Below are 24,430 nucleotides of genomic sequence, written 5' to 3' on the forward strand. Positions count from 1 at the left end.
GAACAAAAGTCATCGAAATAATAAAGCAAATTGCTAATGTTAAACGGAAAGACCCAAAGCTTTTGCTAGTTTTAAGTGGAAAGTAACAAGCAGAACACGAACGGATGGGTAATCAAGTTAATGGAATTGGAGACTGCGTATGACAAAGAGAAATATCGGAACACGCGTGTCCGATATTTGACAATAACTGAAAAGAAAAAAATAGCATGGAAAAACGGGACAATATTTGCAGAAAATAAAGAGATATGAAAAAGCCAGGTTAAAGACTATATCCTGATATAGATTGTCGAAACTAGAAGAGTAAAATTAGTGGAAAAAAGGAGTGGAAGAAAATAAGAGAAAATTATTTTGAAAAAAATAAAAAAATAGCATACAATCAGAATGATTGGTATGAATAGGATAGGTCATAGAATCACTAAAAAAATAAAATTGGATAATACATAACATAAATCTATAGGCAGAAAGACAAACTGATAATTCCTTAATACCTTTTTCGTATAGAACAAAAAGGAGCATGAATTTTAATACGATCTTTGAAAAATGTTAATCCCCCAGTTTACCTCCAAAATATGAATTTCCCTCGACAATCGTAATGGATTTGCTGATGTATGGCTATATTAGCCATAGATTCAGGCATTACGATATCGCATTAAAATCCCATAAAACGACACGGCAACAGCCATTTTGAATACCTGCATCTCCTCGCACTATTCATATCCTATTACATGGTTTTACTTGATTGATGCCCTTAAAAATATTTTTTACTACAGAAAAACGAGTTTTAAAACTTTATGGATCCGATTTTTATTTATGGCAAAGATCAGTGACGTGCGGTAGAGAACAAATGCACGAAAATTTGAAATAAAATAACTTATAATGGAGTGTGAAACGTCTTATGTAATTGGTATAATAATTTATAAAATTAATAAAATTATGAAAATATCCAAAATTATTACAAAATTGCTCAAAACGTTTTTGCTCCTATCCGACCATCATTAGTGATACTTGAAGCACTTGCAAAAAGCCACTTTCAAAACGGTATAAAAAAAAAACTATATTATAAATGTTAAAACTAAACGACATAGTTTTGATGATTATGGATTTATAAAAAAGGGAATATACTAAGCCCTTAATCGAAATGGCGACTGCGTTAGCCAAAGTTACCGGCCAACTTTGGCTCGTCTCAGACATTCAGACATGGTCATGAATATAGAATATATATATATATATATATATATATATATATATATATATATATATATATATATATATATATATATATATATATATATATATATATATATATATATATTAACAAAATATGGTGGAACGAAGAAATCGAATATATGGTAAAACAGAAAAAAGAACAGCATCTAAAATGGCTAAATACAAAAAATACTGAAGACCATCAAGCTTACAAAGAAGCCAATAGACAACTACGAAAAATGATAAAACAAGAAAAGAATAAAACATGGGATCAGAAATGTCAAGAAATCAATACATACATCGGAGGGAAGCAATGTACAGAGGTATGGAATTTTATACAATCAGTAAAAAATACAGGAAAAGACAAAGCACACATACACACCATAAAACCAAGACAATGGAAAGATCACTATGAAAGCTTGCTGACAGAGACAAGACAAGAATACCTAGCGAACTCCCCAACACAGTCAGTACATATACAAGGAGAGGAAGCGAGGGTAGACATCGAAACAGTAAGGAAGGCTGTAATGACCCTAAAGAATGGTAAATCCGCTGGACCTGAGGGAATCTATGCTGAAATGCTTAAGAATGGAACTCATAAACTATTTTAAATATTAACTTATGTGATCAATCAGTGTCTAAATGGACACCCAGTACCAGAACAATGGAGAACGGCATACATGTCCTCAATACACAAAAAGGGGGACAAAAGGAATTGTAATAATTATAGAGGTATATCGGTAACCAGCACCCTGAGCAGACTGTATGGACGAATTTTGAGAAATATGATCGAGGAAGAATATAAGCACAATGAAGAGGAAGAACAAAACGGGTTCCGTGCAGGAAGATCGTGCACCGATAACGTATTTTGTCTTAAACAAATAATAGAAAAAAGATCGGCTAAGAATCTAGAAACTCATATTACTTTTGTAGACCTGCAAAAAGCATATGACAACATCCCCTTAAAAAAACTGTGGACAACGTTGAAAAGATCTAACATCAACCACACATTGATAAATGCTGTACAAGAACTATATAGAGACTCTAAGGCACAGATAAAAACAGGAAAATATCTAACGGAAGAATTCCTGGTTACAAAAGGCTTGCGGCAGGGATGCTGTATCTCACCAACCTTATTCAAGATATATGTTGCAGCGGCATTGGAAAGATGGAAAAGAAAGGTACATAGGATGGGTATAGAGCTTAGCAATGAATGTATATATACACTCCAGTTTGCTGATGACCAGGTAGTGCTAGCGACCGACAGGGAAGACATGCAGTACATGCTAAGAAAACTGATAGAAGAATATAACGACTGGGGAATGAATGTCAATACAACAAAAACCAAATATCTTTGTATTGGAAACGAGTCAGATAACATAGACCTCGAAAACGGACAACATATTTCCTGCTGTCAGAGCTATGACTACTTGGGTGTTGCCTTTGACAATACAGGAACTGATACACGGGAAATAGAAAAACGAATCACTCAAGCAAAGAAAGTCTTAGGATGTCTCAATAGTATACTGTGGAGTAAAGAGATAACGAAAGAAAGGAAATTTAATATATATGAGACCATGATTAAAACTACTCTTCTTTATGGCGCTGAAACATGGAGAATTAGTGAAAAGAACAAAAAGCGAATAGAAGCAGTAGAGATGGATGCAATGAGAAATCTTTAGGTATTTCCAGACGAGACCGAATCAGAAATGATGTAATAAAACAACGTATGGGAATAGAAGGAAATATAACTCAAGATATAGAGAAGAAACAATTAAGGTGGTATGGGCATGGTCAACGGATGCCAGCATCAAGACTCCCCAAAAAAGTAATAGAATGGCAACCGATAGGTCGACGGAAAAGAGGAAGACCCAGGTTAGAATGGCAACACGGCGTAAACAAGTCCATGAGCGAAAGAAATTTAACAACAAACGACTACGAAGATAGGAAGAGATGGTGTTTAGGTATCGGACAACGTCGAAAGACGTTCTAAACCGATGTATATATATATATAAGGAAATAAAAAAAAAGGTTAATGCGAATTAATAGCAAAATTCAGTAAGTAGGTATGGTATCGGCATAGCTCGCAACAAAGGAAAAAAATATAATAACATATTAACCTAAGAAAAGATTACTACAGGTGCAATGCTACCAATTTGTGGCAATAATGTTAGAGAACTTTTATTTATTATCAATATTTCTTTCACACAAGATATCATGCGTCTCTTTCCAATTCATGTATCCCATTCTACCGTTACTGCTAGCATCTCAACTTTTTTCTTCTAATACACTTCATAAGAAAAAAATACGAGACCTCTTCAATCTCTGCTTGTATAATCAAAAAATTCCTATAGCTTGGAATAACTCCATTACAATTCTTCTGCATAAAAAAGGGTGACAACATGAACCTAGAGAATTACAGGCCAATTTCTCTACTCAACCATTTATACAAACTGTACACCAGAATAATAACCAATTGATTGGAAGCAAAATTTGAGCTATATCAGCCAAGAGAACAGGCTGGTTTTCGCCCCAATTACGGTACAAATGACCACCTACATTGCATAAAAGTTTTAATTGAAAAATCAATTGAATACAATAGACCTCTAGTTCTAACATTTATAGACTTCCATAAAGCGTTTGATACTATCGAACTACCCGCACTTCTAAAGGCATTGGAAGAGTGTCGAATTGATCATAGGTACACCAATATTATAGAAAATATATACAGAAATGCTACAACAACTATAAATCTGCACGGTCCTACCAATAAGATACATATCAGGAGAGGTATTCGACAGGGAGATCCTATGTCGCCTAAGTTGTTCATTACTGTGCTTGAACATGCTGGAATGGGAAAGTAAAGGAATAAATATTGATGGTGAGATGCTTAGTCATCTACGATTCGCAGATGATATTGTTCTGATTTCAGAGGACCTAAAGGCTGCCAGTAATATGTTGAATGAACTCAGCGATGCAGCACGTAAAGTAGGTCTAAATATTAAGTAGCAAAAGACAAAAATTATGACTAATTTAGTTCCGAGCCATCCTTTAAGGATAGAAGACGTCGAAATTGAAATTGTTGACAGCTACATATACCTTGGATATACGGTAAAAATTAACAGAGACAATCAAACTGCTGAGCTGCTAAGAAGAATAACACTGGAATGTGCAGTATATGGAAGAATGCGTGATATTTTTAAAGGTGATATACCTATCAGCTTAAAAAGAAGAGCCTTTAATCAGTGTGTCCTGCCTGTCCTTACATATGACACTTACCCTAACAAGGACATCTACACGAAAACTACAAGTGACGCAACATAGAATGGAAAGATCATTGTTAGGCATAACGTTGCGAGATGAGGAGGCCTATGTTTAGCATTGGACGACTATGGGTTTATGATGACACTCCAATACTAGACTTTTGCGATCGCTACATCTGAATATTCTCTATTCTACGCCAACCTTAGTAATTGTTGAACATTCATGTCTGTCGAAGCTCTGACGTTGCGAAGCCATAACATTGCTCCTCTTGCTACAGCTATTTATCTACATTTCTACCTATTTACCCAGTATTCTGCAATACCAATCCTAAGTACACAAAACTATTAGTTTTCATAATTATTTCAAGACTCAAACATATCAATTTTGTCGTAGTAAATTCATTTATAAAATAAACATTCTAGATAATCTGCTTTTGTTCTACTAAGTAGTTACAGAGAAATTAATTTAATAAACACAACACTAAAATTAACAACCAAAGTAGTAATAGATAAACTGATTGTAATTATAACACTAACACAAGAAGAACAAGGTTTTAGGTCGGAAAGATCATATACCAACGCTATATTTATAATGAGACAAGTACAAGAGAAATCATATAAATACAGTAAACCGGCATATCTATTTTTCGTGGACCTTAAGAAGGCATTTGACCGAGTTAAATTAAATGACGTTATTCACTTATTCAACGCTAAGATCGAACAATAACTTGAAAAACCCGAAAACTATATAGGACAATTCGGCTCTGGAGTTAGAAATGAAAGGGGATAAACCTTGGTTAACTACCTACAAGCCCACAAATACTATGCAATGAACACATTCTATAAGAAAAAACCTCAAATAAAGTGGACGTGGCTATCCCCAGACGGAAAAACTCGGAACGAAATTGATTACATACTGTGTAACAAAACAGATATCATACAGGACGTAACAGTAATAAATACGGCGTCAGTAAGTAGCGATCACCCAATGGTTAGAGCCAAATTAGAGATAAAACATAATAAAAATAGAAATAAATTTAGAAAAACTTGGAATATACATACAGATTAACTAAAATCTCATAGAGAACAATATAAAAGCAAGTTAAAACCCGCGAAAGTATTAAATCTAGATAAACTTAGCTTAAATAAAATCAATGAAATTAAAATCAATGAAGTCATAACAAAAGAACTATTAAATGTAAGCTCAGAAGTGGCAACCGTTAACAAAAACAAAAATCCAAAATAAGTGTAGAATTACAAGACATGCTGAAACAAAGAAAAGATCTTCTGAGACAAAACAAAAGAGACAATGCAGAATTTAAGAAACTTAATCGAGTAATAAGAAAACAGATAAAAGAGGACATTAAAAAACATCAAGAAGACCGTATAGAACAAGTCATCGAGAAAAACCGAAGTTTCGAATGCATCTAACCGACTCTAAAAGAAATAAAAACATAATAACCATTATAAATGAACAAGAACAACTAGAAAAAAGTTAATCTGATATAGAAAACTCAATTGAAAAGTTCTACGCAGATCTGTATCATTCCAGAAACGATCCTCCTAACTCCTCAAAGCAGAACTTGAAAAGGCAGATAACAAATGTCAACTAAGAAGTAATGCCCGAAATAAGCCACGAAGAAATAGAAAGAGCAGTAAAAGAAATAAAAGGAATAAATCTCCTGGAAGCGATGAAATCCTAGCAGAAATGCTAAAGGAAGGCGGAGAAGAAGCCATAACATATCTAAAAATACTATTTAAGAAATGTCTCTTCGAAGGCAACATATCCGAACAATGGAATACTGCTAAAACAATACTAATTAACACAAAAAGGGAGACACCACAGACCTGAAAAATTATCGACCAATTTCACTTCTTTCACAACTTTACAAGACCTTTACAAAGATTATTACAAACGGGTTAATAATTAAATTTGACAGATATCAACCAGTAGAACAAGCCGGATTAAGAAAAGGGTACACCACCTGTGACCATCTATATACTTTGAAAATCCTAATAGAAAAGACTAACGAATACAATCTCCCATTATGTCTGGCTTTTATAGATTATGAAAAAGTTTTTGATAGCGTAGAACTGTGGGCAATAGAAAAAGTATTAGTCGACAACCGGATCGACTCCAGGTACAGAATATTAATACATAATATTTACGATCAAGCTGAAATGATCGTGACGTTGACGTTGGGTAATGAAATCTAAACAAGATCAGTAAAAATCTATTAACGGAAGATACTTGAACTATCTCAGATACGCAGATGATGTAATACTAATAGTCGACAAGTGGAATGCACTGAATACGATGTTTGAGGAGCTACACACAGAATCCCTATAAAAAGGACTGAAAATGAATTTTAGCAAAACTAAACTAATGTCAAACAAAGATGACAAACCTATGATAAACATCCAAGGGACAGAGATGGAACACGTAGTTGAATATATATATCTGGGTCAAAATGTCAAGGGAAGCAAAGATAATGAGACCACCGAAATAAGCAGACGTGTAAAAATGGGATGGGCAGCCTTTGGAAGACTCTCATACGTACTTAAAAATAAAAATATACCTCAAAGACTGCGAAACAAAGTGTTTAATTTCTACCTGTACTTACATATGGAGCTCAAACCTGGACATTCACTAAAATAAACATGGAGAAGATTAGAAAAACTCAGAGAGCTATGGAACGACAGATGCTGGATATCTCACTCAAAGACCATAAAACCAATGAAGATATTCGTAATAGAACAAAAGTAAAAGATGCTGTTGTGGTGGAATAAAGAAATCGGAAATTGGCGGCCATATAAAGCCATATTAAGCCAAAAGACCACGAGAAAGACCGCAAATGCGCTGGAGCGACGATATTAAAAGGACTGCAGGACCAATGGAGAAACGTCTTACAAACAACAGAGATGAATGGCGAGAATTAGGAGAGGCTTATATTCGGCAATCCGAATAGAGAGAAGAGCTTTAAAAATATCCACTTATTGTGGAAGAGAGATACCTCTAGGAATAATCAAAACGATCGAAAATATCTACCAAAACAACACAACAACAATAAAAGTAATAGTAGAAGAAGAACTAACCGGCCGTGGGAGAAAAACAATTTAAAATAATCTGCTATGCAGGCGACGCAATACTACTCTCTCAAACTGAAGATGATCTACAACTTATGCTACATTTAATATAACCGCTAGAAAATGGAATATGCTAATTTACCCAAAAAAGACAAAATGCATGGTCCTAACAGCAAATTTACTAAGATGTAAATTGGTTTCTCTCTAACGGTTTACCCTCCAATGTCAGATGTATGCTGTCAACAGGGGTTTTCGAGATCTCATGTATTTGGTTTTATTTATATTCATTGTTAGTTCCATCTATTTGCTTTCTCTGTTAATGATTTCTATAAGAATTTGTAAATTTTCTATATTTTCTGTCATGATTGGGGTATCGTCTGCAAATCTTATGTTAATAGTGATGCTCCCTCCAATCCTTACACCTTCAGATCTTTCTCATAATGCCTCCTAAAGTATTGGTTGGGAGTGCACATTAAACAATTGAGGCGACGGCACATATCCCTGTCTAACTCCTCTTTAAAGTTCTACTTGGTTAGTATCACTATCTTGCACTCTTACGACCGCTGTTTGATAGTAGTATTAATTTTTGAATAAATTAATATCCTTGAGATCTAGGTGTATGTGTTTCAATGCATGTATAAGTTTACCATGTTGAACTCTGTCAAACGCTTTTTGAAAATCCATATAACACTTGAATACGTTTTTATTATATTCCCTGCATGTTTGTAATAATACTGTCATTGCGCACAATGCCTCTCTTGTTCCCATTTCACCTGTAAATCGTAACTGTGTGTTGTCTAAAATTGTTCTTCACATTTTGTAAATATACGCTATTAAATAACTGAGTAGTATTTTTAAAGTGTGACTCAGGAGGTTAATTAATCGGTATTCATCGCAAAATTTAGGATTATTTTTCTTGAGTAAGGGCAAAAAGATAAATTTTAACCATTCTTTATGAATTTGACCGTCGTTGTAGATTGTATTAAATAATTTAGTTAGACACTCAGTATTTTCGTCATTCAGGATTTTTAATATATCTACTGGAATTTCATCAGGACCTGGCGCTTTACCACTTTTTGAGTTTTTAATTGCCTGTAAAATGTATATAAGATAAAGAAATTTTTATGGCACTACAATTATTTTCATTTGGTAGTGATTGAAAGAAACAGAAAACTTCGCCAAGAAAAAACCATGTTTTTTGAGTATACTGGACTTATACATAACGTTGAATCTGAAGAAAGTGTAAGACAGATAATATTTTAGGGGAAAATTAAAGTTCCTTTTATTCAGAGAAAACAGATTCTTAAATAAATATCACATCACATAATTAAATTATCTTTTGCAGGTATTTTATTATTATTCATTTCTCTCAACAAACTATTTCTTATATAGTTCAGCTTAACAGGACTTATAGGCCCAAGCATTCAATAGATTTCTCCCATGTCGTTCTGTAGAGATATTGAACTTTTCTAAAAACGTCCGGATTATTTTAAACCATTCTGATCAATATAGTGCAAACTTTACGTAAGTTACCTTGTAATAATATTCCCCTGTAGTTTTTATATTCTGCAACGTCTCCGTTTTTATGTATTGGGATGCTATTCATTAATTCGCTGATTTTTTCTTCTTGGCTTTTACACCTTTTTTTAGAAACTCAGCGATCATACTATTTTCACCAGGTGTCGTACTTTTTTCAAGTATTTTTAGTATATTTTTCATTTCTTTCTTAGTAGATGATACTATATTGTTGATGCTATATATTCTGGCTCTATTTCGGTTATCAACTGCTCTGTAAGACCAATAATGACATATGCCTCAGAAACAAGACCCGACACAGCCACAACACGAGGACTACTGGAAACGGCGGAGATGAGAGTACTGAGAAGAATCACAGGAAATACGCTGAGAGATTGAAAGAGAAGTGAAGATATTAGAAGAAAATGTAGCTTACAGCGTATACACGAATGGTCACTAAATTTAAAAAAGAATAGAATAATCACATAAGCAGAAACGGGGAGACCCGTGTCGTCAAAATAGCAAGAGATAAATCGGCAGAAGAAGTATCGGACGCCCGCGCAAAAGATGGAGTGACAACAGTGCAAATGATAGAAGTATTAATCCGCCAATGAACAAGCAGAATTGCTTATAAAAAGGAGGAAGAAGAAGAATTAACTGCTCTGTTATAATGTTCAGCATGCGAGTCTTTGTTTCTCTTTTGTCTATTTCTTGGAAATACACATGCTGCTACGTTGTAATATTCCCTACCGTTGTCTGGCTTACAAATTACTCTTCAAATTTCTCTATGAATTTGTTTCCGTATTTCATATACACTTATTTATTTCTGATATAATCTCGGAATTACTAAGATACGGAACATTAAATTATACGGAAAATATATATAAAACCATAAAAATAGCTAACAGAATAGATCGTACCCCATTGCTACGCCCGTAGATAAGATCTGAAAAATTTTGTTTATCCGCTTTTTATTTATTGCCTCAACGCGTATGGCGATTTTTGATATTTATTAAACATTTTTGTTTGGACAGTTGCATAAATAGAAATAAATAACGGGATCGGATGGTTTTTTGTTTTCGATATTTTAAATTAATAAATTCCGTAGCCCATTTTATTAGGGTAGTAATTGTAAAAATAATTTGTACTCTGTGTTAGAATATGTTTATTCATGAGTGATACCACGCCGATTCATATTTATTAAGTTAATTTTACATAAAAAATTAGGCCAGTAAAGTCGTCAATTCGGAAAGGAATGAGGGACTATAAAAAAAATAGTGCTGATATTCTAGATAGAAATTACTTAAATTTAGACATGTAATCGCATCGCTAGATATTGCAACGGGATCTTTAGATACTGTTTCCTGAAACATCGTTGAACGAAGAAATAAGTTGAATCGTTAAATGAAGAAGAAATCCGAAATCTCTGAACCGAATCTACTGAAATTTTGTAAAAGCGTATTTTTAGTCCAACTTCACTAGATCCAACGTCACTAAAACAGTGGCTATCTTCGGGTCTATTTATTTTTTACGTTGCACTTGGAGGACCGTGGTTCAATTCCGCTAAAGCAAAACTTTTTGTTTTGTTTCCACATCTAATTCATATTTACCGTTCAGAAATTAAATATTAAGCATGGAAAAAAGACTATGGAATATTAAAAGACCCGTGGAATGGAAATTAAATTGTTTGATTTGTCATTTACTCTTTAATTTTATTTATAAGACAATTGATGAACGCACAATTAATGATTGACAGTAACAAATATGTTATTAAATTGATATAAGGTTAAATGCTCGAATAAATGAACTTTGATCAAATAAAAGGCAGATATCGAGCACAGTTTTATGAATAAAATCTTACCCAGATATTTTGGCTCCCTAGAGCATCTTCAGGGGCATTTCGTCAATTTTGGCCTATCCAACAAACTGTTGAGAATATCATAAACATAAAATTGTACATCACACTATACTACACAAGGACAATCTTCTTCTTTAAGTGCCGTCTACCGATCGGAGGTTGGATATCATCATCACTATCTTTACTCTATCTACTGCTGCTCTGAAGAGTTCTATAGAACTGCAGTTAAACCAGTCCCTTAAATTCTTCAACCATGACACTCCCTTCTTCCTATACTCCTTCCTCGTCTTATCTTTCCCTCTATTATCAGCCTAAGCAGTTCATATCGCTGTCCCCTCATTACGTGTCCCAAATATTGTAACTTTCTTATTTTTATTGTGGTTATTATTAGGCATTCTTTGCCCATTTCTCGCAATAGTTCCGTGTTAGGCTTCTTCTGTGTCCATGCTATTCTAAGCATCCTCCTGTAAAACCACATTTCAAAGGACTGTAACTTATTTATGTGTTCTTGCTTTATTGTCCAGCTTTCAAGACCATATTGCAATATCGAAAACACGTAGCATCTAAGTGCTCTTACTCTCAGTTCTAATCTAAGGTCTTTGTTGCAGAGAATTATTTTCATTTTTACAAACGCATTTCTTGCTATTTCTATCCTCGCTCTTATTTCGGTTGTTTGATCATTATTGTCTGAAATCCAGGTTCCTAAGTATTTGTATTTATCAACCCTTTCTATCGGTACATTTCTCAAATATATGTTTGTTGTTTGTTTTCTTTGTTATTATCATGTATTTGGTCTTTTTATATTCATTTTTAGTCCTTATTTTTCACAGAAACTGTTTGTTTTGTTTATCAGTAATTGGAGTTGTTCAGCAGAGCTTGCCATAATTACGGTGTCATCTGCATATCTCATGTTGTTAATAGATCTTCCGTTAATTATTATTCCTTCACTTTGAGATAGTAATGCTTCTTCAAAAATGGCTTAACTATATACATTAAATAGTAATGGGGACATAATACATCCCTGCCTAACTCCTCTCCTGATTTCAATTTCTGGACTGGGTTCGTTATCTATTACGATTTGTGCTCTTTGATTTGATTGAAATTTGGACTAATTTTTCATGTCTTACTTTGTCAAATATGCTTTTTCAAAATCAACGTAACAAACATGCACATCAACATTTATATCCATGCATTTTTGAGCTAACACATTAAAAGCAAATAACGCTTTTCTGGTTCCTAGTCCATTTTTGAACCCAAACTGACTATCATCTCATCCTTCTTCTATCTAATATGATTAATTAAATATATTATAAGAATGATTCTCTCTCCTGATGCCGACCATAATGTATTTTCGCGTATTTTAAAAAAATTTAAAGTGTTTTAAAAGAAAAAGGGCTAACCAAAGACCAAATGGATATATTGAATAAATGAAATTATACAAAAAAGAGGAAATGCGATTGAAGAAATGAGTTCAGACCGGAAAAATAAATAGATAAAAAGAAACATAATACTACAAAATGAGCTCCGAAAAAATTCTTTCGCATGATATTCATCATTATCTCTTAATACTAGTTGTTACCCTGCTATCCATATTTTTTACTGCACACCACATAAACTCAAAAAGAAATATTTCTTGTTTAATTTAAATTGTAAAGTTCGTTTTGAATTATTCATTTTTTTTTCACCGACGGAAAAAATATTTATGCATTTAAAATTGTTTTGCATGCAAAAATTCAAAACAACTGTAAGATTTAAGACATGCCATCATATTAAAGTATTCATAATAAATTTTCAAAATTTAGTCAGAAGAGTCGATAAATTCCAGCCTTATTTGAATGCTAATGGTCTAGAAAAACTTCTGAGTAATGTCAACTCACAAAGAAAATCTATTCCGGCGCCACCAAAATAAAAATATACAAAGAATATGGAGGAGTTTGTACGATGTCTCTTTTGAACCAGTTTAAATAAGAAATTCTTAAAAAATAATTGAGCATTTTAAAAAGAAGTCACAAATATGAGATACGATTTATAATAATCACAAAGAAAACAGTATTAACAATATTATTAACTATATCTTCTTCTGCAAGTGCCATCTCTGCGACGGAGGTTGGCAATCATCATAGCAATTCGGACTTTAGAGAACGCTGGTCTGAAAAGTTTATTTGATGTACATCCGTACCAGTCTCTCAGATTGCGCAGCCCTGACATACTACCTACGTCTTCCTACGCTTCTCCTTTCTTAGATCTTTCAAAAATAATAAGATATAGATTAAGAATAACACAGAGGGCCATCAAATGAGGTATGTTAGGAGTTTCTCTGAGAGAACATATACGAAATGAGGACGTGCGAAGCAGGACGAAGGTGGAAGATGTAATTGGAAGAATTGCACAAACGAAATGAAGTTGAGTAGGTCACGTGGTACGACAAAACAACGAAAGATTGACAAGAAACGTTGTATATTGGACACCACGCGAGCTGTGGCACATCCAGGGGGGTATGTGGATAAAAACCATCCCTCCAGGTCATATAAAGTTAAATATATATATAAAAAATAGTAGGAAAATGTAACTAATCTTTCACACACAATATAAAAAATCCAAAACGCTAGTTTAGTAATTAAATTACAACTTTAAATATGTAGAATACAATATTTATTGTATAAATACACAATAATTAATAATATTTTTCATTATATTTAGATATAGATACCTAATATTAGGCTCATGATAAAACTAGACAGAACGAGTCTGTTGCGAGTAGCATGCGCCTACAGGACTGTATCTGCGGCGGCCTTGTGGACTATCACGGGTTGTGTTCCTATGTATTTGTTAGCAGTAGAAAGGAATATCTCCTTGATGAGAGAATTTGACAACAGTCATAAAAAAAGAAGAAAGGGAAAGATCAATGGAAGGATGGTAAGAAGAGTAGAACAACACGGAAGATGTTGCCCAGTGGACCAAGATGCTTATCCCGAGCCTAACGGACGGGCTAGATTATCTGTTTTAAGCTGGATTTATAGTTTGACGGACTGTAGACTTAGACGCACTGGAGACGTAACAAACGGATAAATATTATGTCAATTTATAAATCCTGGCTAATTGGCTATGCCAAAGGCATTATACAATAAAAAAAAAAAAAAAAAAAAATTAATAAATCGACAAAGTGGAATTTTTGCGAATAAGTAGAAACAGTGGCTAGTGTTAATGACCATGAATGAGTGACATTTACTGACATTTAACATAACCTATAAATTATACGAGTCATAAACAAACTGTGTTTGTTTATTTGTACTATTTGTACTATTGTTTATTATAACATTGTAACAAATAATCCACAAAATTCGAATATTTTTATAAAGAACTTTACAAAATGGAAGACGGTCCGGACAGTTCACTTTTGTTGACTGCACAAAATTCTTCCTTTTAATTGGTCAGACGCAAGTAACACACTGTAAAAGATGAAAGTTGGCCAACTCTTCCTTTCCAATATCGTCAGACTTACAGCGGCGATCCCACTTTCGGAAGTACGGTACGTTCAACTGCGCACAATTAGTAGAGGGTGGTTTTAGTTGGTAGGCAGGATAACAGATACCTGAATCTTTGGCACTGTCCTTACTACTTTAAATTAAACTAAAACCCAAGTGGTGGCCAAGGTGGCTAGATGACATGAAATCAAAAGAAAACAGCATCAAATAGTACAAAACAGAGAAGAGTGGAGAACTCATCGGTAGGCCTTTGCGCAAAAGGGGATGCTAACAGGCTAAAGGAAAACAAGACTCAATATATTATTAACAATATAATAAAAAATATTATATATATATATATATATATATATATATATATATATATATTATATCAATGGTATTCCGGGTTTGACTCCCCGTTAAATGTTGTTGGTTTTAATAAAAACCATTTTGACGACGTTTCGGCAAGATCTCACTTGCCATTTTCAAGTCTCTCTGGATGGTCTGCTTCTTGTCGATATTCGAGTGGAAGTGATACCATTGATATAATATACAGCTTCCGCGGAAATATCAAAACTAACATATATATATATATATATATATATATATATATATATATTCAGGGATTCTACAGTATTCACTGACTTCTCTCGCTCAACCGTTTCCATCTCTCTCTGTTGTCCCATTCTCCATCGTTTAGGCCTCTCTTACTCATGGCGTACTTACTTAGGAATTGGATGCAAGAGGCACAAGATCGAAATAGATGGAAAATTATGAGGGAGATCTACGTCCAGCAGTGGATAAGCGAAGATTGAATGATGATGACTCATGGCGTCGTCTACTTGGTTCCTCCAGGATTTCCATATAATAATGTAGGGAACTCCGCTTGGAGTTAGTTTGTGGGTAAATTGAGTAACTTTTAAACTATTTTAGTTAGTCCTAAGCCCCGAATAAAAAGATAGGTTGAGCAACAAGCCGACGACCTGTTCTCGTAAGAAGAACCATTGTCAGAACAATCGATATTTAGCCTCGTATTGGAACTGAAAACCGAAGATAAATAATGCAAAGCAAACAAATCATAAATATAGTTATATTATAAGTACAAGATATATTAAAAAAACTAAATGAGATTATCCAAGAAACTGAACAATAGAAAATGGATCTAATAGTAACAGTGAAAACCAAGACAAAAGAACAAGGCTCAAAAAACCAAGGAAATACGATCATTTATGTATGTAATAAGGCTAACTGGTGACATGAAGTTATTGAAAAGACACAGAGGATAGAAAGAAGAAATACAAACATTTCTAGGTTCAAAACAAATCGAACAAGAAATACACTTTAACGAAGCACAGTCGAAAGTTCGCAGCATTGGAAAAAAACTGCGCGAACATAAACAACTAACCAGCAGGAAAAACGAAGTATCGAGACTAGGTGACTTGTAAAAATATCCCCACGACAAAACCAAAAGATATTTTATTCACAAATGCACTTAATATATGGAAAAAAATTTTAAAGATCTATTAACTAAGCAGAGAATACAGTTTAGAGAGGAGAGTAGACGATACGAGCGAAAAGTTTGCCAATACGAATGTGAAAAGTAGTGAAAAAATAGTAAATTCTTAAAAATTGGAGAGTTTCTGGATCAGGAGATATATACGGAAAACTATTAAAATGTGGGAGTAACAGTTTTACGAACAACTGACAATATTATATTAATCATGTCTTAACAAGACTGAAATGTCAACTGAGTGGAAAAAAGCTACCTATCAACTATATTTAAAAAAGGAAACAAAACTAAATGTGAAAACTATCGAAGAAATGCAGTGACAAATACACTAAGTAAACCATATGGAAATATCTTTAAATTTAAGATAGAAAATGAGTACAGAGATTAAAAGGCAGCAGCCGCCTTTTCCCCCTGAACTAGGTTATAAAAAGGAATAACCCTATAATCAAGAACTACTTATATTTGTAGACTTAAATAAAAAGCCTTTTATTGTGTCCCTCTTATTAAACTATGGAAAGCGATGGAAAAAAACAACATAAATGTAGAACTAATAAAAGCTGCTAAGACAATTTACCACGACGCAAAAATAAAAAGCAAATAGGGAAAAATGTTATCAAAGGATATAAAGCAACAAATGGGGTTAAATAAAGGTTTTTCCTATCTATTACAATGTTTAAAATACTTTTAGAACAAATATAATGTAATAAATGATATAATAAATAATATAATAATAATAACTAAAAATGTCTTTATTAACAACAAATTAAATTTTCTTTACAATGAAATATAATATCAGTAGGGCGAGATTCAGTTTGTGTACCACTGTGCAACAGCGGCACACAACTGCTCTTCCACCTAACCCCCCCAAAAATAGGATAGATAGACTATATCTAAATAATGAAATTGTATTTACAATAAAACATAAAAATATTAAGTACATATTAAATTTATAAATTATAAACTATTTATCTTTTTTTAATTCTTAAATTTTTAAATTACTGTTCAGCTAACAACTGCTCATAAATTAATCTCTTGAACTTGACTCTAGACAGATTTTTAATATTGTAGGAAAAACTGTTAATATTGCAAGCAATTGAATATGAAAATGAACGTTTAAAAAAGGATGTTGTATGTTTAGGTAAAGTGAGGGTATTCTTGTGTCTAAGATTAAGATTATGAACGTCTGTCCTATAAGTTATTCGATTGTACAGGTATGGTGGAACTCTCTCTTGAATGATTTTATGGTAAAAACATAAAGCATGGAGTTTCCGACGATTTTTCATATTTAGCCACTTGACTACAGTGAAAACATGACTTATTCTTTGAAATTTCCTGATGCCAAAAATCAAACGCAAACAAGAATTTTGCAATTTCTGTATTCTCCATAAATCAAATTCAGTGACACACGCATTGTAAAGCACGTCACAATAATTTAATTTTGATAATACCAGAGCATTACATAATAATGACTTTGTGGCCCTACTTAATAAATTGTGGCTTTGATACATTAATTTTAAAACGGCGTAAGCTCGTTGTAAACAAATACTTACATGATATGTAAACCTTAAATCTTCGTCGAACCAAACCCCAAGGCTTTTAATCTTTTTGCTAAAAATTAAATTGTCATTTCCTAAGATAATTCGATTGGCATAATTCTTTAAAAATATTTTCCTATGGAGATTCCTCCCAAAAATGATACCCTGAGTTTTTAATGTATTCAATTTTAAACAATGATTTTGAGAAAAAATCTTCAGCTGAAGAAGGTCATGATTTATTGCATTTACCGCTTGATCACACTCATTTGGATAAAATGACATATAGAGTTGGATATCGTCTGCATAATAATGTTGTGAACAGGACAAAAACACAGAAGAAAATTAGATGTGTATATAGAGAATAAAATTGGACCTAATATAGATCCTTGAGGCACACCAGTATTAAGATCTAGAAATGAAGAAATATTTTGATTAAGTTTTACTGCTTGACATCTATTAGAAAAATAGGATTTCATTAGATCAACTGCTCTCGCTTCTAGACCAATATATTTTAAAATAGAGAATAACAAATTATGGTTAATTGTATCAAAAGCTTTTGAGTAGTCTAGAAGAATTAGAATTGATATTTTGTTTTGGTCATAGACTCTAAAAATATCATCTGTAATATTTAGTAAAGCAGAAAGACAGCTATATCTGGACCTTAAACCGGACTGCATCATAGGTATTATGTTGTTATTTTTTAAATGCGTTTGTAACTGAATATTAATCACCTTTTCCAAATTAGATAATGTAGGCAGTACACTTACTGGTCTTAATTCCTTCATGCTTTCTGTATTTTTAGTCTTCGGTAACGGAATAACATGTGCCCGTTTTCATTTAGTGGGAAAAATTGAATTTGTTAAGCAAAAGTTAATGATATGTGTGATATACGGTAGAAGAAAGGGAATACACAGTTGAAGCGTTAATATGTTAATACCATCATCACCAATAGCTTTACTTTTAATATTATTAATAATATGTAAAATATTAATTTCAGATACTGTTTTAAAGGTAAGAGAAGAACTGAGGGAATACTTAAAGTTATTTTCATAGAATATTTGTGTATCAATGTCTGCTTTCATGTTTGGTATGACTTCAATAAAGTGTTTATTTATCTCATTTGCATTCCATACGTTTTTAATTTCAAAGTTATTTTTGATTTTGCAATTATTTACCAAATGTTTTAAGTTATTCCACATATCTTTAGAAGATTGATCATGTATGTTTTTAAAATATGATTTTTTCTCCCTTATAGTCATGGCTGTTACTAAGTTACGCAATACTTTGTAGTCATTCCATTGATTTATATTTCTAGTTAACTTGTAAGCAGTAAGTGCTTTATCCCTATCTAACATTAATTGCCTGATGGTATTAGTTAACCATGGAGCATATTTCTTTGAGATTCTAAAAGTCTGATATGGAACATGTATGTCAAGTAAAGTAATGATATTATTAGAAAGAAAATCGACTTTACTGTCTATATCTGGCAATTCATATATTATTCTCCATGGTATAGATTCCAGATCAGATTTAAATTGACTGTAATTTAAATTTTTGAAAGTAGTAATAAATTTATTTGTATTAGATTTGACATCACAACCAAATTTTAAAATAACCAATTCATGATCGCTTATTTCTGGGATATGTTTTACTTCAATAGACAAGATTTTATCCTCAGTAGATGTGATTACATAATCAAGCAGAGTCGATGTGAACTGGGTGATTCTAGTTGCTTGATTTATCATCTGCTTTAGTCCAAGACCATCTAATACATCTGAAATGAACTGTGTGGAATAATTATTGGTATTTAACAGATCAACATTAAAATCGCCCAAACAGAGTAAATGATCTACACTTGGCAGTACTGATGATAAAGTTGTTTCCAAAACTCCAAAGAAAGTTTTATAAAATGCTCCATAAGGATTATATAAAACACCAATAGCTAGTGTTTCATAACGAAGAGAGAGTTTTAACCATATCTGTTCAATTTCATTTGATGACTCAATCAGCACATAATTTATATTACATTTTATGTAAATACCTACACCTCCACATGTGTCATTTTTATATAATAATATATAATAAATAAAAAAATGCAGAAATATAGGATTTTTACTTCTGCTTCACCCTATATATATTTGGTTTTGTACACATTCAGGTAATAAGAGCACAAGATCATGATGATGAAATATATGACAAGAAATTTTATTATTATTTTATTAAAAAATTATTTTCCTTATATCACCAACTGTTCTCAATCATTCTCAAACTAATTGGTTTAGTCGAAAACATCTTATAATAAGTTTTATATAGTTGTGTATTAGATACTACTAGTACTATCTAAATATTTTTTAAATGTCAAAACTCACCTCTTCCACTTCTGCCAACGAACCTCAAATCGTTAAACTTGGCTACTTGGTTCTTCATAACAGCAGTACAATTTCGTAGTTCCGCACAATAGTTTTCATCATTTCCCGCTTTCACAGTCACTACAGTCCCATCCCCGACATCTCCCAAAGCCACAACCTTAAAAGCCACCGGCAGAGTCTTATTGGATCGCCAATGAGGTGGCAAAACAGTACAAACCACATGCGGAGACCCCGTTCTCACTAACTCTCCTGGATGCTCAGCAAGGAGACCGTCGATAGTTCTTTCCGCGAGCATTTCTGCTGTCAAATTTCCGTAACTGCGGTCGTAGTGACCGGTTGTTGAAGAAACTTCACTGCCCAGATGCATTGTCTTGGATTAGCAATTCCAGACATCCACTGACATCGCACAAGTATATAGTTTTTGTTGTCGGTTGGTTTTAGAATATGTTTAAGTGATAAGTATGTAAAAAGTAATAAAAAGTTAGGGATAGTTTATGTTGTCACAGCAGTTTTGTACTCCGTCTTTTAGATCATATGTTGATATGTACTTATTTTTAAAATGTTGACTTCTGTCATTACTAAACTTCTTTCACTAAATTGGTGTTTATAAATGTTTCGCTCATATTAAAAATTTATTTTCAGACTTTTCTGTTAAAATTTTTTTTATTGTCACTTATTTATATATTTGTTATAATATTGACATCAATATTTAAATTGTGCACTCTATTACTGCTAGTCCTTAGTTGTTAAAAAATAGTGGCTACTTACTTTGTCCACAAATGTTTATATGTTTATTTTAAAACCAACCGGTAACTTCCCGAATAAAAAATATACGATAAAAACACTTACGAAGCTGTTTATTCTGTATTTTTCACTACACACAAGTGTCATTCGTCAACGTCTTTTGCAATCCGTACGATTCGCCAGTGTATCTTGTTGTTTAGGTGATTTTGAGTGATCCACAACGTTTAAACCGTTCGTGTGACTCTTTGAGTGTGGCGATTTTGATAAATTGATACGCGCCGAGTGAAAAAAGCGTGCACCTCGGTTTTTCCAAGTTGAGTGCGCGCTGAAAATGCAAAATATGATGAAAAATCACAGTCAGTCGGTCCGCTGGCATGCCGCAGATGTGCGCCTGTGAATACTTTCCACATTTTCCATATTTCCCGTCCTGTGCTTTCTTTCTGCAACTTGTTTTTCTAATTATCTGTTCTGGTCTCTCTCTTTCATTGGTGATTCGATTTTAATTGGGTGTCCTATCTCGCTTCCTTCGGTGACGTGTGACAATATTTATTTTTAGATTAAAACTTTAACGAACGTTTCTTGAAAAAAGTCAGCGATACTGTTCTGCATTTGCAAAAATAGGGGACAGTTGCGCAGTGGTAGTTGGATGTTGTAGACGATTGAACAGCCAGCAAGAGGAAGTCTGGAAAAAAATTGAAATATTTTAATTCATGTTCCAATAAATATAAACAATAACTTTAATTTTTATATTTTTGTAGAAAATAATATATTTTTCAATTAAATAATATGCTTGTTAATTTTACATAGATGGATTTTGCGACATGGTTTGCGTATGTCGGAAAATCTAGATCGTTTGAATTTAATATTTTAATGAATCTGAAAATTATTTTTTAGCTCTTTTTTGTAAATATAAAAATATACATGCAAAGTAATAGTTATTTATTTACAAAGTCGCTAAAGTAACTCTTTATTGAACGAGTCTGATATTACGAGCAGAGCAAGCGAATCGAGTAACAGTCGAGTTCGATAAAGAGTGTTTACTGACGTGGTACATACAAAATTTTATTGACAACCCTAAAAACATTAGCAAATCTTTATTTATAATGTAATCTTTTTATTGTAGAAACATACAAAAATATATAGTCATAAATACAACACTTTTCTGAAAGGAAAGGTCATAAAAATTAATTCCTGAAGTGGATGGTGCTTGAATGGACGGACAATTTTTAATCAACGTAAAATCGTTTTTGTAATTTTAGTTTTATTATAAACATATTCTTCGATGAAATTTTCTGCGATCATGTCAGTCCTCCAGATTCCATTCCAGTCTTTTTAATTTTTTCTTGCTGCCTCCTGCATTCGCAAAAATATTTGCAGAATTCTTCTACAGGAAATTTACTGTATATAGATGTGGTTGGTAGTTGTGCTCTTGCCCAGCATGCTAGGAACTCTAAGCACAAAGTGAACTTTAATGAAGTTAAGATTCTTGGTAATGAACGCAATCTCGTCAAAAGACAGTTTTTGGAAATGTGTTCAATACTAAAACACGCTAATGCTCTTATTAAGAGAACTGACATTAGTAACTTGAGCCAAATTTATCATGCATTGATTTTACAGAATTAGGCTTAATATGTTGTTTACTTTAAATTGTCCCTCAAGGTGTTTTTTATCATGTTTTCATAATTAATAATTTCAAATAATAAATAAAATAAAATAACTTTTTCTTTCTTTATTTAACTTAGATTCATTCAACTTACATTTTAATAATTATTTTGTCAATATTACATTTACATATACTAAGTAATTGTTTTTTGATTGACTTGTTTAGTAAAATTTTTTAATTGAAACTGATTCATAGAATCTTTTTCATTCACAGTTCCAAATGCTATGAACCTTGGACTGTGTAAGTTGAATCAATCTTCATCTGTTGGCTGGCTAACCAGTCACAACGTAGATTTTATAATATATGATATTTTGGATTGACCTCGCTTGCTTTGTTCATTGGTTTTCTCAACCATTCACGGGGGGGGGGGGAATGGTGATCCTAACCACCATTTCCGGTCAAGTTGTCACCCAAATTTATCATATTCTTTAAATGTACCGCTCTATTGCACTAGAAATTGGTATTTCGCCTTGCTGTTCTGTCATATTTTGACCTCAAGGCCGCTGTCTTTTCACGTTGTTGGCGTGGGTGTTACACCTGTTGCTTTCATTTACCTGCGGCACCTAGTAAGCTAAAGACTGGTAACTTCATTTTACTTTTAAATATTATATTTCAATCTTAATCTATTCAATAATGTTACCTAAAGTCAAAATTAAATTTAACTAATATTATACTGTTGGAAGTGCATCTTATGATCTTTCTAGTTCTCTACATATTAATATTAACGTTTTTTACAAAAATTTTTTATATACATGTATGATTATCACATGTTCTTTTGCTGTGCTAAGTTTGTTAATTTGTAAACTGTACCTAATTTCAATTAATTGTTTATACAAATTGATCTCAAAATGTCCATTTTCGTAAGCTTTTTCACACATTTAATATCATTGACTGCTACATGTCTTTTTAAGGTAACACACATGTAATAACTTTTCTATGGATGTTTGGTTTTTCATATTATTTTTTTTAGATGAACTGATGATGCTTTCTGAGTAGAAAGCGAAACGTCTTCAATAAATAAATGAAGTAGCCACCTTCTTTGTCTTTTATTTCTCCACTTTGACCAAAAAACCCACCACTCTTCGAGTGTTCCTTAATTTATATATATATATATATATATATATATATATATATTGTTATGTTTCTTCTTTCCCAACCAAAGAAAAATAAATAAAAAAAAATCCATCGAAATAAAATTTTAAGATATCAATATAAACAAATTGTATATAGTAATTTAAGATAAGATTTAGTGTAGATAAGAATAGAAATTTTTCCGTTTCAAACAAAATTATCAAAAAACCTTTGTTTAGATATAGAAGACATTTTACCTGTAAGTTAATCTTTTCATTGTTTGTATAATCGAGTATTAAATGACCATATTCTAATCTTTTGAAATATGTATAAATTGTGTATTGACAAAACCAATTTTAAAGTAAGCTATTTAGTTTTTCTCTGAAACCGAAATTAGGCTTTTCCAAAATCATGGTAAACACAATTTGAGCTTTTGATTGGACGGTCATTTTTAAATGGGAATTTGTGAGCCGATCATGAGAACCGGAGAGGTCAGTTATAATTTGGTCATCGAAGGAAACAGTCGTTTGTCTCAAGATAGGGTGTGGTTCGTGAGTTGGATACCGGCATTGTGAAAATAACTGAATAGTTTTTGCAGAAGGAGATAGCAAGTAGATTGAAAGAGGTCCTTGTATCTACCGTTGGCATTTTGTGAAGATTTGTGAAAGTAGTTTTACGGCATCAAGTTGACAAAAGGAGGTCCTTGTGTCATTAATAAGTAGTTGAGTTTTTGGAGAAGTGCATCAGGTGTTTTTGGTTAGTGCAGCAGGTTTGCAGAGACGTTAGGAAGGAGCCTAGGTGCCAAAAAGGAGAGATCACACCGTTGAGGAAACTGGATTTTTCTGGGTATGTTCCAACATACAACTCAATAAGAAAATAAGCTGTAAGTGTTTTGTACAATTGAATTTTATATCTGTGAAGGATCGGTTTGACATCGTGGTCATTAGCATTCAAATTTAAGAACTGAGGTTTTGTTAGGCTAATCAAAAGTTTAAAGTTTTGTTGTTTCTTGTTTCAAGTAACAAAAAATTTAAGTAAAATTGGTTATCACCTAATATAAATGTATGTAGATTTAAAATCTTAATATTATAAAAATTTGATTTATTTTCTTGTATGCTGATTGATAAGATAACGACAGAATTTGA

General features: G+C 32.6%; 1 protein-coding gene across 1 annotated transcript in view; it reads right to left on the reverse strand.

Annotated features, from left to right (window-relative positions):
* The window catches only part of LOC140447030 (uncharacterized), a 91,419-nt gene extending 70,814 nt beyond the window's left edge, over positions 1–20,605 (reverse strand). The window contains exon 1 of the mRNA XM_072539618.1: positions 19,808–20,605. Within this exon, the coding sequence (XP_072395719.1) occupies positions 19,808–20,174 (367 nt within the window). The 5' untranslated portion in view covers positions 20,175–20,605. The remainder of the gene's footprint in view (positions 1–19,807) is intronic.
* Between the last annotated feature and the right edge of the window lie 3,825 nt (positions 20,606–24,430).

This window comes from Diabrotica undecimpunctata, chromosome 7 (genome assembly GCF_040954645.1).
Source record: "Diabrotica undecimpunctata isolate CICGRU chromosome 7, icDiaUnde3, whole genome shotgun sequence".
In the NCBI taxonomy this organism is placed as follows: Eukaryota; Metazoa; Arthropoda; class Insecta; order Coleoptera; family Chrysomelidae; genus Diabrotica; species Diabrotica undecimpunctata.